This window comes from Protopterus annectens, chromosome 3.part1 (genome assembly GCF_019279795.1).
Source record: "Protopterus annectens isolate FY-2018-M chromosome 3.part1, PAN1.0, whole genome shotgun sequence".
Classification (NCBI taxonomy): domain Eukaryota; kingdom Metazoa; phylum Chordata; order Ceratodontiformes; family Protopteridae; genus Protopterus; species Protopterus annectens.
The window spans coordinates 1,733,485,854-1,733,502,944 of NC_056732.1; the positions used below are offsets into that span (position 1 = coordinate 1,733,485,854).

A 17,091-nucleotide genomic window follows, 5' to 3' on the forward strand; every position below is an offset into this window, starting at 1 on the left:
AGATGTTTGTTTTCTGGGGTGTTTGGAAGCCTTGGCCTTGGTAAAGGCCTTGATAGAGAAGGTAGAGGAGGGTCTGAAGACGCCATGAGAAGAGGGAGATTTCTCGACTGTCTGAGCGTCAGCAGCAAAGGTGGCTTCGGTATCATCAGGTAAGTTTTGGGCCGACACACCACCAGCCTCGGGTACCGAAGGTACCGCCAAAGAGGTGTCGTCGGTAGGCAGGGGCTGCGTAGTCACCTCGCTGCGAACCGGGACACTTGAGGTCGGCTTAAGCGTGGTGTCGGTAGAGGCCGCGGACCACATGTGTCGGTCCTTTTCTTTGCGTTTTTTGGGTAAATGCATAGTCGGTATATCCGACGACATTGTATAATTGAATTTTTCTCCAAAAAGGTTTTCAGCGAACTCCGCCCGACGCTTTATAGTGCGCTTATTGAAAGAGGCACAAAAGTGACAGGCCGAGACGTTGTGGTCTGGGCCTAAGCAAGGTATGCAAAGGGAGTGGAAATCCTATCCATTTACCAACCTTCTACCCTAACCCTCAAAACAAGGGTGAGAGACTTCTACATATATTGGACATTCACAGGCAGCTGCGTTACTATTTGGAAAGAACAAAGCCCTTCAGAAAAACTGAACAACTCTTTGTGTCCTATGCAACAGGGGTTCAGGGCAAAGCCATCTCTAAACAGACTATTTCTAAATGGATTGCCCATTGCATACGTTTTCATTATTGTAGTAAAACCTGGAATTGATACCCCATATATTGTACTAACTGGACAGTACTGTATATTAAAAGCACAATAGTTTATTTCAGTCTGAAAATAGTTTAGTGTAATAAGAGTCATCTGCAGAAATACTGTTAAAGGAAGGACTAGAGGCAAACAATATGTGAGATGTCCATCTGTAATAGAAAACAATGTGATTTTTGTGGTCAACAGTGGAGCATCTTGGTTGTCCCTGACCGGAAGAAGCTGATGGTCTACAGTGTAGTCTCTTGGTTTTCCCTGCCCAGAAGAAGCTGTGGAAAATAGGCATGGAAGCCCTACCTGTGGATTTAGTCAAGGAATACATGGATCCTAACTGTGGATTCTTCAAGGCATACCAGGCAGCTAACTGTAGATTTGCAGAAGGAGTACCTTGATCTGAAGACTGGACTTATCCTAATTGTGGATTTACTCAGGGAGTAGCAGGAATCTAACTAGATTTATTCAGTAAACACCTTGATTCTAACTGTGGATTTATTCAAGGAGTAACAGGATCCTACTATGGACTTATACTAACTGTCGATTTACACTAGGATTATTAGGAATCTAACTATGGATCTACGTATGGATTAAAAATCAGTTTGATTAAAGCTGTAATAGCAAACATAATTTCTATTAATGAAAAATATATTTTGCCTGTCCTTACTTTTCCCTTGTTTCCTATCCTTTTTCCGTGCTTTACTTAAAAACCTTCCTTACTTAGTGAATCCCTTAACACTGCTATTACCTCACCTATCTGTGCTTTAATTTTGACTAGCACCATGTGATATAATTTGCATAATTTATTATCACTGGGATTTTAGCCTTATTCTGTATACATTATACATGCACTTTGTACCTTTAGTTCAACTTTTAAAGTGACAGCATTTATTAATCCAAATAAAGTGGTGTTCATTGGGCATCCCTCTTTTATACCCTTTTCTGCTTTGATTTCTTCACCTATACACCCACTTTACACAAATTTCTCATAAGAAAAATATATGAAAGAATAGCCTTTTGAGCTATTCGAGCTAAGCTAAAACACCAAGCATTAGTAAGAAATATGTTTAAATTAAAATGCCAAAGAGTAGTAAAAAATCTTGTTGCAATCAAAATTTCTTCACTTTTGTGAATAAAAACAGCTTCACATTTTTTGTACCAAAACAAGAAATCTTGTTATGATTAAAACTAGCTTCATGTTTAAGTAGCAAACAGCAAATCCTTACTGGGTGAAAAAAATATATATATTCTTTCATATATTTTTTCTACTTTTTTTACCTGAATAGTTCGACCCTGTCCACTATTTGACGGTTTAAGATAACTAAATTTCAGGGTGCTTACAGTGATTCATTTTTAAGCAAGTTTTGCATAAGTACTTTTAGCAAATATAATTATCAAATCAGAATTCTGCTAAATGAATAGTGTTGTATTAGTTTCTCTTGACTTTCATTGTTGTATGCATTTAGCACATCACATGCAGCTACATACATTTATTTCCATTTGTTCTTCACAAATTTCATAGATTCATAGGAAGTTACTAGGCGAATGGCCACAGAGCCCTTACAAGCCTAGCTATACTTATTTCGAGTTGCCCCAATTGTGATTGGTTAGGTGAGTGAAGTTTGCAGAGGTCAGAGTCTATGGTAGTTAATACTGACTTATTCTGTACAGGAGGGACATAGGTACCACTCCAGGAGTGAATATGTGGTCACCCATCAATTAATCTAGTTAGCATTTGAAAAGGTCAAGGAGGGGCTCTGTTTCACTTGTTCAAACTTAAAAATTCACCACCATGCCAAATTCTAAACAAAATGGGTGTTTATTAATAAAAACCAAACAAGGCTTAGTGCTTTTGCCTGTATCACACAAGCATCATCAGAGTCATTGTATTATATTAAATCCATTAATATAGCAACAACACACCAATCAGACCTAACCAGTTAAAAACATATTTAAAGAAGCAGTATCCAGGATGCCTACCTTCATAAATAATCTCAAAAACTAATTTAATAAAAAAGAAATCACTTCACTAATGTACTCCCTACCCATGTGTACATAAAAAATACTAATGATAAATAAAACCAATATCTACTTATTGTATACTGTGACAGTTGATCTCAACTGCGACAAAGTCTCTCTCTAAGCTCAAGTACAGTTTTCTCATCACCTCCCCTGTCATTGTGTTTAACCCTATCAATAACAAAAAATATATATATTTTTTTTAAATTATTGCATTTACACTATGGCTGTATAACACATTGGTGTATCTCTATTTAACAGAAAAAACACCAATGTGTTATAGAGCAGTTGAGATTAAATGCCACAGTATCCCCAGGCATCATTGACAACTAGTATTTTGAAATTAAGGTCCATGCAAATTTGACATATTTCGTTGACTGACAACAGAAACTAAGCCAGTTGTTAAAGTCAGTCACTGTTTGTATTTTGGTATTATCCTTGGACAAGGTTGAATGCTTCTTAAGGGTAGGCTTATACCTACCCATTAAACATAATTTGAGAGCTCAGTCATGTCTCTCCTCGTGTAGTCCAGTGAGGTACATCTGAAGTCATTCAGCCCGACATGGGCTATGATGGAGTCATACCAGTATTTGTGGGTTGAGTGACTTGAGTCCTTGAGTGACTTTACAGATCCTGGCAGTTGACAAGCAGCTAACCATAATCCACTCCTTATCCAGCCTGGTGAGGGGAATATCCACGTATTTCACAACGGAGTCACCTATGCTCAATACATTTTTTTTATGTTAAGCCTTATGGGCATATTAGTTGAGATACTGGTGTGTGTGTGTGTGTGTGTGTGTGTGTGTGTGTGTGTGTGTGTGTGTGTGTGTGTGTGTGTGTGTGTGTGTACGCGCGTATGTTATTATGTGTACTGGTTGTTTTTTGTATTGTTATATGTGTAAGTGGTTTCCATTTAGGAGGCCTCTGATCTTTTGGTAAGTTACCACTGAGTGCCTCCACATATATGGTTTTATGTGTCATGCCCTTTTTTTAGTGTGGGAAGTGTGTGTGTGTGTGTACTGATAACCTGTTTGACATTCAGTTCTTCTATGAGAGTTTTATCTCCAATTGGATAGTGTAACTACATCTCTCACATAAAGTGTCTGTTTGTTTCAGGGGTAAGTAGTTTTCAGTATACGTGAGACAAATTACTGCATTTTCTCAGGATGCCATGTCTATCAGGCTGGCCAGAGAGATGATGGGAAACTCCCCATCCATGACAGCAGACTGTTACTGTATATTTTATCAGGGAAGGGAATAGTTTGACAGGACTGCTCGTGCTGACATCTTCTTAATGTAGAATAGCTTGCTAAGAGCCCAAGTGTAACAAGACCACAAAAACTAACAACTACCATGTAATACAGTGCAGTTGGTGCAGTTAATGACGTAAAGCAGCAGCAGACAATGCAGTTTATTTTGAAAGTGCTCCTAATATAAAAGCACAGTAAAGGCATGTCTGGAGTGCAATATTACCACAAACAAACTTAAAAGAAATTAAATTCTGCCACAAACAACTTTAAAGATAAAGATACAGCAGTGTACTGAAAACAGCTTATAAAAGTGTGGTTATTAGTAAAGGTCTTTGCTTTGTGTAAATGGGCTAAGAGACACTTAATTGTATAGCATTTATAAAGGCACTAAAACAAAATAAGTTGATTAGTAAGCCCTTCAGCCAATAAAACTACATGCAGAAATCTCAAGTGTTTCCCCAACCTAAACAGACAAGGGTACTTCACAGTGCACTTGATGAAAGATCCACTAACCGCTTGATGAAAAATAAGTGCTAGAGTGTATAAAATAGACTACTTTATCCAACAGCTAACTAGATAATTAATTCAGATAATTAAATCAATGGAACTGACAATGAGAGACACCATTTCCTTTTTCAATATAAGCACAAGGAAAGGCAAATAAATCAATAGCAGTGTAGAAAGGGTGGCACTTATTAAACTCTTAGGGATGGGCAGCTTAAAATCACGAGGTTTAAAAAGCAGATCAACAAAGGGGAGTGTGGGTGAGGAAACTAGCAAGAAATCACCAGCAGTGCTTTACTTTATGCAGGTATGAAGTCTTTTCAACAAAAGACAAAGGCCAGAAATTCACCATGTATTTAAGTAAATTTCAGACAATTTAACCAATGAAAAAAACATGTGAAATGTGCAGTCTAGCTAATTTAAGTGTCTATCTCTCACACAGCACAAAAACACCAGGCCAAGAAGATTTCATAAAACAGAAAGCAACATGTAGCAGGTAAAACAGAATGCAGCTTTATCACTCACAGACAAGAAAATATGTTTACTTTTCTTACCCAGAAGGGAAACACCAGCAGTGCTTCAGTTTATACAGACTTAATCTTTTCAGAAATTACTTATTTCATAATGACTGGCATTTTCTTTATATATTTTCCATTTGACATTACATACACCTTCTGCAGTAACATTTTTTTTTACTCTTTCAAACCTGTTCTGTTATGTAACCATAAAAACTTTTATAGCCTGTATTATAAAGTGTTAGAGAATGGGTGACCAGTACATCGAAACCTGATTGGAGAATGAATATTCTCCAGAAGGGGTGTTAATATACAAATAATGCCCTCTGAAAAACTGTCTGTCTCCTCATGGCAGCATATCAAGCTGCCATGGAACTTGGACTGAAAAAACTAATGGCCACCAACCAGTATTTTACACTTGCTGAGTAGCTCTTTTGTTGTTTAGCAAGTGTAAAATAAAAAAAAAATTAAAATAAAAATGTGTGTGTGTACCTCGCCACCTCTTAGCTCAACTTATCCAGACAAAGCCTAAATTAAAGGGGAAAAGAAGGCTCAAAATGAGAACACATTCTAAAGATTGCGCTTATAAATGTAAGACAGATGTCCTTCAAGGATGCTACTCTTGCCTGAGTTCATGTAGGACACAGCCAGGGATGTTGTCTGGTCCCATGGAGGCTGTATTTTTTGCCTTTGGGAAGGCATTAATGACCTGCTCCCTGGTGATGAGGGTTGGGGGGAAGGTGCGGGAATGTCATGGTTTATTTATGGGGGACAGGGGGTGAAGTTTTCTCAGTTCCTCTCAGTTTAATAAGGCTGCTAGTAAATGTAACTGAGAGCTGAACTTGAGTCAGTAACCATTTTCACCAGAATTTTGGTAGTTAGAGGACTGATGTAACCAACAGATGTCTATAGTCCAAGATGTAAAAACAGATTACGTTTTCCAGTATACCAGTTTGTCTTTTTGGCTTTTCACGGTTAGGGCTTGCCACAGTGGAACTCCGGTCTGCTAATGATTGGCAGTTGATTTTTTTTTTTTTTTTATGGTGCCGAGTTGCCAGCCTGACACCCATGTCTTTCAGAGGCCACTCAACCGCAGGGAGGACATGCAGACTCCACACAGAAGGCACTCCAGCCGAGAATCAAACAGGAGAACCTCTTGCTGTGAGGAACCAACGCTACCGCTGTACCACCACGGCTTATACCAGTAATGTTGATATAATACATATTTTGACCATCTAATGTTGTAATTATTATAATGAGAAAGAAAAATAAACATGAAACATTTCATTGGTAACACAGCTGTTGAGGGGAATTGAATCCATAGGCATTTTCCCAGTGTGGAAGCACAGCTTTAACATCCTGACCCACTTGTCCAAATCTACGGCAGAATGCATGAGTAGGTATGCTAACAACATCAGTCACACTGGTACCTGAGAGATGTGTCAGTTATAACAGAAGTAGCACTGGAGTATGAACGATATACAGTTTGGGAGTAAATCCCCGACACTGTTAATATTCAAGGCAAGACAGTCTGGAGCAAGTATACTTACCCCAACACTTTCTTAGGTATTCCACTCTTCTCCTGTACAGCTGCCTGTTCTTTTCTACATCTGCAATAGATATTAAAATAACTTACTTAAAAGAGCATTGTGTAATATTTGTGGATGGCTTTCAGTGTTAGTTTAATGGTGTAACTAACATAAATTCTACTTGCAGTGCATAGGAAGATGAGGTTATGCTGCAGGCACCAGTTGTCAGCCAAGTTGGTCAGGATTTTGGTATCTCATGTCATTGTAATTGTGATGATACTGTTCCTCCATGTAAGGGGTGCCAGTTGCATGGGTGACGGCCTGGGACAAATTGTTCCAGCTTATACTGAAACCCTGTACAGCAGTCTTGCAGGAGTCTCTGGCTATAATCCTGACAGCTGAGGTTTAGAAATGTTTTTTGTCTGTTTCACACACCACCTCAGTGCTCTAAAAGAAGCATCCTTCTGTAACCATAATGTTTCACTTTGACGAATCTCATGGATAAAATGGCATTGAATTATTGGCGAAATTAAATCTCCCTTATGCCATCCATCATGTAACAACTGGTATAGAAGGCACTTCATTGGCTTGATAGATGACAAAATTGGGGATTATTATGGATCACAAATTATTGTGTTACAAATGCCAATTTAAGATGTGAAACATAGCAGCCTTATGTTCCTATGTATGCTGGTGACAAATCAGGCATTAAAGCTACTCCATGCACAGTGCTGCCTGCAGGGACCCAAGCAAGTGCAAGGTATTAATTACAAATGAGTGCAATGTTTAGCAGGATTTCTTTCTGTGAAATCTGAGTGATTCAGAAATTGTAATGAGTTGCGAAATAAGTAACATATTCCTTGAACACAGACACGTGAATCTGCACAATGCAACATTAGGGTAAGCAGATAGAAACATCACCCTGTGGAAAAATTTCATAGAGCAGCAAGCTCAGGACCTGCCACAGCCAAACCTGTCATGTACACCTGCTTTGAAGTGCTAGTGTATTGTACATTGTAATATTAAATAAGGTGGAAAATGCTTTTACATGTTTTGGGAAAGTGCAGCGTCCTTAGTACTGCAGGTGTAAGAGATCACAAACGTTTTTAGCAAGTCCTTAAGCATCAGCACAAACATTCAACTGGATTCGAGTATGCTGTGGGTGTGGAACTGAATTGCTCTACTATATTGCTTTGCCTCTTTAGCAGACACTGATATGCTCATTTTAATAATGTTCCTCACAAAGTTTATATTTATGAATTGCACACACCCTCTGCTTGGCCGATGTCCTTCAAGGATGCAACTGCAGTCCTGACATATGGGTTGTCCTGCTTCAGGCAGCCCTTCGGTCGGCCGGATTCCAAAGTCTGGGTCCGGCGTCGGTTGATGTTGCCCTTTCCCCGACGTCAGAGCGCCTGGGGTATAAAAACGTCAGCCGACACCATCTTCTTCAGTTTTTCTTGCCAAGCGGCGCCCGAAGCAGAAGCAGTTCGCAAGTGCCGGTCGACCAGCTCCTGTGATTTCAGTTACCGAAGTCTTCAAAAGAAAGCTAAGTACCCCTTTGGGGACCTTTTCTTGCCCCAGCCGATGTCAGATAAAACTGTTAAAGTTAATAATTGTTTAACCTGTGGAAAACAAATACCTCATAAGGATTTCCACTCTTACTGCCTACCCTGCCTAGGCCCAGACCACGACGTCTCGGCCTGTACAGCCTGTGCTTCTTTCAATAAACACACTCTTAGGCATCGGGCAGAGTTTGCAGAGGATTATTTTGGGGAAGAATTTAGTTATATCATGCCGTCGGAGATACCGACAGCACATTTACCTAAAAAACGGAAGGATAAGGACCGACACTCGCAGTCCGCGGTTTCGGCCGACACCACGCTCAGGCCTACCTCGAGTGTCTCGGTCTCTGTTGAAGCGGAATCTCAACCACTTCAGACCGACACCGCACAACCGGTAACTTCGGTACCGGAGGCCAGCACAGTGCCAGTGACAGAATTCCCCTCTGAAACCGAAAACCAGGACCTTCCTGACACCATTCCTGTAGACAAAACTACTCCAGCACGTGGGGCTGCCAGGCCCCCAGTGTCTATGTCTATTAAGTTTTTTGCACGTGCTAAGGCTGCCAAGCAAACTAAGTCTCTCCCTCCTAAAACTTCTACTCAGGGATCCACTACTAATTCTCAGCTTTTAAGCATAGTTGAGGACCTTATTTCTCTAATCAGGGGCTCTCAGTCTCACCCTGACAGAGGCTCTCGACCTCCCTCTGACAAAAGGCCTAGGATTGAGGAGGTAGATCCCCAGTCTTCTGATGATCAGGCCTCAGGTAGCTCTGCACATTCGGACTGCCAGGAGGAGGCTTTCCCGGCCTATGAGGATTCTGATGCAGAGGAATCCATCCCCTCTGCCTCTCCCCCCGAGGAATCCTCCTTTGGGGAAACATTTCATTCCATGAGGGAACACTTCCAGTGGCAAGGCCAGGAATTCTCAGACTCTAGAAAAAGGTTAAGGGAATTTTTAAAGTTACCTCAGCATAGACCCTTGGCTATTCCTCCAGTTTTGAATGTTTTGGATGATGTATTCTCAGAGTCCAGTGTTTCCCCTGACTCTCTCCCTCTGGCTCCTGTCAAGCCAGACAGGTACTACAGGGACCCAGACACACACCAATTTCTTTACAAGGGCCATACTCCTGATCCAGAAACTATTTCGCAGGGCCCTAAAGGGGCTACAGCCTCTACTACCAAGAATCCACTACCTTCTGAAAGGGATTCCAGAGCTTTAGAAAGATGGGGTAAAAAAGTATATACTTCTTCCACTCTTTCTATGAGGGCATTAAATTGCCAATTTCATATGATACAGTATCAACAGTGCATGTTAGATGACTTGCATAAACAACTTGCCTCTCCTGAACCATTAGATCGAAAGGGGTTGCAGGGTTTAGTGCATAATACACAGCAGGTTAGCAACCATTTCTTACAGTGTGGATATGATGCATTGGAAGCTTCATGTAGGGCAGCAATGACAGGTGCAGTCATACATAGACATGCTTGGCTAAGGGAGCAGACATTGCCAGACCATGTTAAAGCTAAGCTACTGGATGCACCAATGGAAAAACAAAAATTATTTGGCACCAATGCTCAAGAAGTTTTAAATAAAATAGAGGAAAAGGCAAAATCAGTACAAACAGTTAAAGATTTCCTCTAGGTACAACCTCCAAGATTCAGCAGAAATTGGCCTTCTAAGAATTGGTCCTTTCCAGACACATATAAATTTCAAAGAGGCAAAAACAGACGTTCAAGAGGTAGAGGGCAAGCTCGAGGCTCCTACAGAGGACGTCAATGGCAGCCTCCTAACCAGAGAGGTAGTGCAGGACCTACAACTGCTGCACAAGGGCAATCTCAATGACTTAACTTTGACCCCGCCATCCAGGGCTCAATTGGAAGCACCTTTGGGCGGAAAGCTATCTTTATTCTCAACAAATTGGCACAATATTACAAAGGACAAATGGATACTGGAGATAATAGACAAAGGATACAGATTCCATTTCCATACTTTACCAAAAAGACAAGGCATGCCAAACCTGCCACCAAATCAAAGGGCAGAGGCATTCAAGCAGGTTTCAAAGCTATTACAAATGAAAGCAATAGAAAGGGTTCCTATTACAGAACAAGGCCAAGGATTTTACTCAAGACTGTTCCTTGTTCCAAGAAAAGAAAAGCAATGGAGACCTATTCTGGACTTGTCTGCACTGAATACTTATCTCCTCATGCCAAAATTCAAGATGCTGACCTTACAGCAACTCCTTCCCATGCTGGGCAAGGGGTCTTGGCTGGTAGCTCTAGACCTCAAGGAGGCATACCTGCATGTCCCTATCAGACAAAGTTGCAGAAGATACCTCAGATTTCTTGCAGGTTCAGAGCATTATCAATTCTCAGCATTGCCCTTTGGCTTATCTACTGCGCCCAGAGTATTCACGAAATGCCTGGCATCAGTAATTGCTCATTGCAGACTCCTAGGGATTCAAATATACCCATACCTGGATGACTGCCTTATACAAGTGGACAGCCAACAAGCCTTGACAAAAAACTTGGTCTATGTCATACAACTACTACAGGCCTTGGGATACACAGTCAACATTCAGAAATCAAGACTCATACCATCCCAACAAATAACTTTCCTGGGTGCCAAATTGGACACAAACACCCAAATGGCGTTTCTCACAGAAGAAAAACAACAACAATTACCAGAATATTTCAAAAATCTGACAAGACAAGCCCAGATGTCTGCAAGGAAAATCCTGCAGGCCCTGGGTTTCATGGCATCTTGCATTCTTCTGATTCCACTAGCAAGGCTACATATGAGGAAGCTACAATGGTATCTAAAAAGCTTATGGTCTCAACACAGCCACAGCCTAGAAACATTGATCCCACTCATCCCATGTCTTCAAAAGGAATTTCTGTGGTGGGCTCAAGCAAGCCAAATAAACAAAGGCCTGCCTTTCAACAAGCCTCATGCAAGCCAAACCATTACAACAGATGCCTCAGACCATGGATGGGGGGCGCACATGATGGGCAGATGCATTCAGGGCCAATGGACTCAAAAAGAATTGCACTTGCACATCAACCAAAAAGAAATGCTGGCAGTGATACATGCAGTCGAAGCCTTCCAAAAATTCTTACATCAGGGACACCTACTAATAAAAACAGACAATACCACAGTAATGTGGTACATAAACAAGCAAGGGGGTACCCATTCTTATCCCCTTTGCAGACTGGCAATGAATCTCTGGGACATTTCCCTGAAATTAAATATAGAGCTACAATTCCAGTTTGTACCAGGGAAGGACAATATACTGGCGGACAGACTAAGCAGAAACAACATGGACCCTCACGAATGGATGTTGCACCCAGACATGTTCGTTCAGATAACTCAAGCATGGGGAAGGCCGGACATAGATCTTTTTGCCTCCCACCTCAACCACCATCTGAAAAAATTCTGCACAAGGACATTCCATCCTCAAGCATGGAGGGTGGATGCTCCTTCCTTCAGCTGGAGTTCTCTAATAGTTTATGCATTCCCACCTCTACCTTTAATGACCAAGGTGTTACTGAAAATCAAGACAGACCAACCGAGAGTCATTCTGATAGCTCCAGACTGGCCAAGACAACACTGGTACCCATTGCTAAGGAGCATGACACACACAAATCCATGGCCTCTACCTCAATGGCCACTTCTTCTGACACAGCACAACTACAGCACTCTGCACTGCAGCCTGCAAACATTGAAACTGACATCTTGGAAGATTCCATGACTCCTCATCAGGATACACTCTCCAAGAGGGTGCAAGATATCCTCCTGGAAGCTCGCAGACCCTCCACAAGAAAGTCATACTCAGCAAAATGGAAGAGATTTAGTATATGGACCACCAAAAAGGGTCAAGATCCATCAATGATGAGCATCCCACAGATTCTAGAATATTTGGCTGAAATGCTCCACAATGGCCTTTCTTATTCCTCCATTAAAATACACGCTTCAGCAATATCTACAGAATACAACACGGATCCGCCTGTATTTTCTCACCCATTGCTAAGACAGTTTCTAAGAGGGATAAAAAACATCAATCCTCCAAGGAAACCACTGGTGCCTGCATGGGACCTCAACTTCATGTTGGAAAAATTAACCCTACCTCCTTTTGAACCAGCAGCATCTTCAGAATTACAATTCCTGTCTTGGAAGACAGTTTTCCTTCTGGCAGTAACCTCAGCAAGAAGAGTCTCAGAGTTACAGGCCATCATGGCAGTACAACTATTTCTAATTTTTCATCAGGACAGAGTTTCTTTGAGAACCAGTCCGTCCTTCATGCCAAAGGTGGTATCCAGAGTTTCACTGAATCAGGCAATTCACCTGCCTACCTTCTTCCCTAATCCTCAAAATAAAGGAGAGAGACTCCTGCACACCCTGGAAATTCACAGACAGTTGCGCTACTACTTGGACAGAACAAAAACTTTCAGAAAATCTGACCAGCTTTTTGTAGCTTACGCTGCTGGAGTACAAGGAAAAGCAATATCTAAGCAGACAATTTCAAAATGGATTGGAAATTGCATTCGATTCTGCTACTCCTTTCATGGAAAAAGTGTGCCAGCCAACATCAGGCCACACTCCACCAGAGCAACAGCCACCTCCACAGCCGTCTTAAGAGGAGTGGCTACAAAAGACATTTTAGATGCTGCTACATGGAGCTCTGTGCATACATTTTCCAAACATTACAATCTGCCTTTATATTCCAGATCCAGAGCAGGATTTGCTACTGCAGTCCTGCAGGGCATGTTAGCTACACCATCTTTCTCTTAGTTCCTACCACCCCCAGCTTGGCTATGGTATTCTACCCATATGTAAGGACTGCAGTTGCATCCTTGAAGGACATAGTACAGTTTTGTACCTACCATAAATGTAGATGTCCGATAGGTATGCAACTGCAGTCAGGTTTTCCCTCCCTCCTACCCCACTGTGGTTTTCCTTGGGGCATCTATCCCTCTTTTAAGCTAGCTGGGGTTATCTTTTATGGTGTATTTGTTTATTATTGCTGTGCATGTTTGCAATTTTCTTATTCTTTCTAAATTTAGCCTTCATTAGAGGGCACCTGGCATCTGGGGCAAGAAACACTAAAGAAGATGGCGTCGGCTGACGTATTTATACCCCAGGCACTCTGACGTCGGGGAAAGGGCGACATCAGCCGACGCCGGACCCAGACTTTGGAATCCGGCCGACCGAAGGGCTACCTGAGGCAGGACAACCCATATGTCAGGACTGCAGTTGCATGCCTATCGGACATCTACATTTATGGTAGGTACAAAACTGTACTTTCCTCAGGGAGAGTTGTTTAACACAATGCTGTACATTTTTTGAGTCATGATTATACCGTAAAGATCTTACACACAAAAAAAAAAGAAAACAAACAGCAGAGCAGTTGTCAATGTTATGTAATTAGAAGGAACAATAAGGCATAGTGAGAGGAGAGAAGTTTTTGATGATTATTACAGTAATTTTACTTAGAGGTTCACTGTTTTCTTCATTTGTAAATTTAGAAAAGTTTTGTGTAAGGATACATTAATATACATTTTGTACTTTAACAGTATCTGTGGCTCATTACATTCTGACACATTCAATTTTATTTTAAGTCAGCAGGAGCAGAGAGTGTACTGAGGGCTGGAGTCTGCAGTCATCGCAGGGCAAATGCTTTGATTCTGAGCATGATAAAACATTGTTGGTGAACATAGAGATTACAAGACACAGCCTGGTGCCAAGTGAAAGCAAACACTATAACTGTGTTATGGAAAGCAAAGATGAGTTTGGCATGAAAACTGAATTGGAAATGCATCTGGTACCTCAACAAGGAGAAAAGCCATGCAGGCTTAATCACAGTGATAATTCAATGCTTCATTGTAGTGGCCTGACTGACACTGGCAAAGGAAGAATGAATATACCAGCAATGCACGAGCAAGTATACAATGGAAAGAAACAATATAAATATGCCGTAAATGACAAGGGATTGAAGGGTAAAGTAAAATTAGCAGCAAATAACATTACTCATACCAGACAGAAACTCTTAAAATGTTCCAGCCATGAAAAACATTTTACACAAAACTCAAGAGTAGAAAAACATCAGTATATGCACACTGGTCTGAAACCTTATAAGTGTGCTACACATGGAAAGGGGTTTACACAGAAGGGTACCATGGTAGAACATCAGTATACACACACTGGTGGGAAACCTTATAAGTGTGCTACATGTGGAAAGGGATTTATGCAGAAGGCTTCCATGGTAACCCATCAGTATACACACACTGGGCGGAAACCTTATAAGTGTGCTACATGTGGAAAGGGGTTTATACGGAAGGATGCCATGGTAAGTCATCAGTACACACACACTGAGCAGAAACCTTATAAGTGTGCTACATGTGGAAAGGGATTTGCATGGAAGGATGCAATGGTGAGACATCAGTATACACACACTGGGAAGAAACCTTATAAGTGTGCTACATGTGGAAAGGGGTTTGCATGGAAGGATGCCATGGTAAGCCATCAGTATACACACACTGGTCTGAAACCTTATAAGTGTGCTACATGTGGAAAGGGGTTTGTACAGAAACGTGCCATGGTAAGACATCAGTATACACACACTGGTCTGAAACCTTATAAGTGTGCTATATGTGGAAAGGGGTTTACAGAGAAGGGTGCCATGGTAGGACATCAGCATACACACATTGGTTTAAAACCTTATAAGTGTGCTACATGTGGAAAGGAGTTTCTACAGAAGGGTGCCATGGTAAGTCATCAGTATGCACACACTGGTCTGAAACCTTATAAGTGTGCTACATGTGGAAAAGGGTTTATGCAGAAGGCTTCCATGGTAACCCATCAGTATATACACACTGGGCGGAAACCTTATAAGTGTGCTACATGTGGAAAGGGGTTTGCACATAAGCGTACCATGGTAAGACATCAGTATACACATACAGGGCAGAAGCCTTATAAGTGTGCTACATGTGGAAAGGGTTTTACAGAGAAGGGTACCATGCTAGGACATCAGTATATACACACTGGTCTGAAACCTTATAAGTGTGCTACATGTGGAAAGGGGTTTCTACAGAAGGGTGCCATGGTAAGTCATCAGTATGCACATACTGGTCTGAAACCTTATGTATGTGCTACATGTGGAAAGGGGTTTACCCAGAAGGCTTCCATGGTAAGACATGAGCATATCCACACTGGTCTGAAACCTTATAAGTGTGATACATGTGGAAAGCAGTTTATAATGAAGGGTGAAATGGTAAAACATCAGTATACGCACACTGGTCTGAAACCTTATAAGTGTGCTACATGTGGAAAGGGGTTTCGACATAAGGGTGCCATGGTAGGACATCAGCATACACACACTGGTCTGAAACCTTATAACTGTGCTACATGTGGAAAGGGGTTTACCCAGAAGGCTTCCATGGTAAGCCATGAGCATATCCACACCGGTCTGAAACCTTATAAGTGTGATACATGTGGAAAGCGGTTTACACAGAAGTGTGTCATGGAGAGACATCAGCATATCCACACTGGTATGAAACCCTATAAGTGTGCCACATGTGGAAAGGGGTTTATACGGAAGGGTGACCTGGTAAGTCATCAGTATGCACACACTGGTCTGAAACCTTATAAGTGTGCTACATGTGGAAAAGAGTTTACACAGAAGGCTTCCATGATAAGACATGAGCATATCCACACTGGTCTGCAACCTTATAAGTGTGATACATGTGGAAAGCAGTTTACAAAGAAGGGTGTCATGGAGAGACATCAGCATATCCACACTGGTATGAAACCCTATAAGTGTGCCACATGTGGAAAGGGGTTTATACGAAAGGGTACCATGGTAAGACATCAGTATGAACATACTGGTCTGTAACCTTACAAGTGTGCTACATGTGCAAAAAGGTTTATACTCAAGGGTGACATGGAAAAACATCAAATCGTCCAAACTTGATGTGAAACCACATAAATGCAGCATGTGTAACAAGAGTTTTAAATTCAAAAGTGATGTCACATATCATCAGAAGATCCATACTGTTTTAAATAAGGTAAAAGGAATAGATAGACCACCAAAAAAAAGAGGAAGTGGATACATTTTGGAGACGTAGCTATGAAGAACCTGTGGAACATAACAAATATGCTAAATGGATAGAAGAAGTAAAGGAAAGAATAAGAAGTTTAAAGGTACAGGATATGAAATGGGATTAAATAACAGCCAGAGAGATTGAAATAAAGTTGAGAAAAGCCTCTAACTGTAAAATCCCACGCCCAGATGCAGTACCTAACTTTTGGCTTAAAGGTATTAACTTCCTTCCACGAGGATTTAGCCATGAGTAAGAACTATTTATATGCACAGCCTGAACATACACCACACTGGTTAACAACAGGAAAAACAGTGCTCTTACTTAAGAGTGAACCTGCAAGCTACCCTAAAAATTATAGACCAATAATTTGTCTTCTGACAACGTACAAAATATACAAGGGAATTGACGCCGACAAATTTTATAGTCATTTAGAAGAAAACTCGATTATGGCAGTAGAACAAAAGGGCAATAAAAGAAAGTCATATGGAACACAGGACCATTTGTTGTTAAACAAAGTTATAGCGGAGAATTGAAGGGGAAGAATTTAAGTATGGCATGGATTGACTACAAAAAAGCATTTGATAGTATCCCGCATTCATGGATAAAAGAGTGCTTAAAAATGTATAAGATACTACACCCTACACTGATTGACTACATTAAAGTAACATGAAACAGTGGCAGACCACTTTGCAATTAAGCCATGATAAAGGACAGATCATTATCCCAGGAATAAAAATTCAAATGAGGATATCCCAACGTGACTCTCTGTCACCCTTGCTATTCTGCCTTGCCATTAACCCATTAAACTGTTTACTTAACAGCTTAGGCCATGACTATAATTTGGCTTCTAGAAAACAACAAAGTCTAATGAC

General features: G+C 41.0%; 1 protein-coding gene across 1 annotated transcript in view; it reads left to right on the forward strand.

Annotated features, from left to right (window-relative positions):
* The window catches only part of LOC122798650 (zinc finger protein 260-like), a 115,293-nt gene extending 99,235 nt beyond the window's left edge, over nt 1-16,058 (forward strand). The window contains exon 3 of the mRNA XM_044067733.1: nt 13,739-16,058. Coding sequence (XP_043923668.1) covers nt 13,739-16,011 — 2,273 coding nt within the window. The 3' untranslated portion in view covers nt 16,012-16,058. The remainder of the gene's footprint in view (nt 1-13,738) is intronic.
* Nucleotides 16,059-17,091: the final 1,033 nt, after the last annotated feature.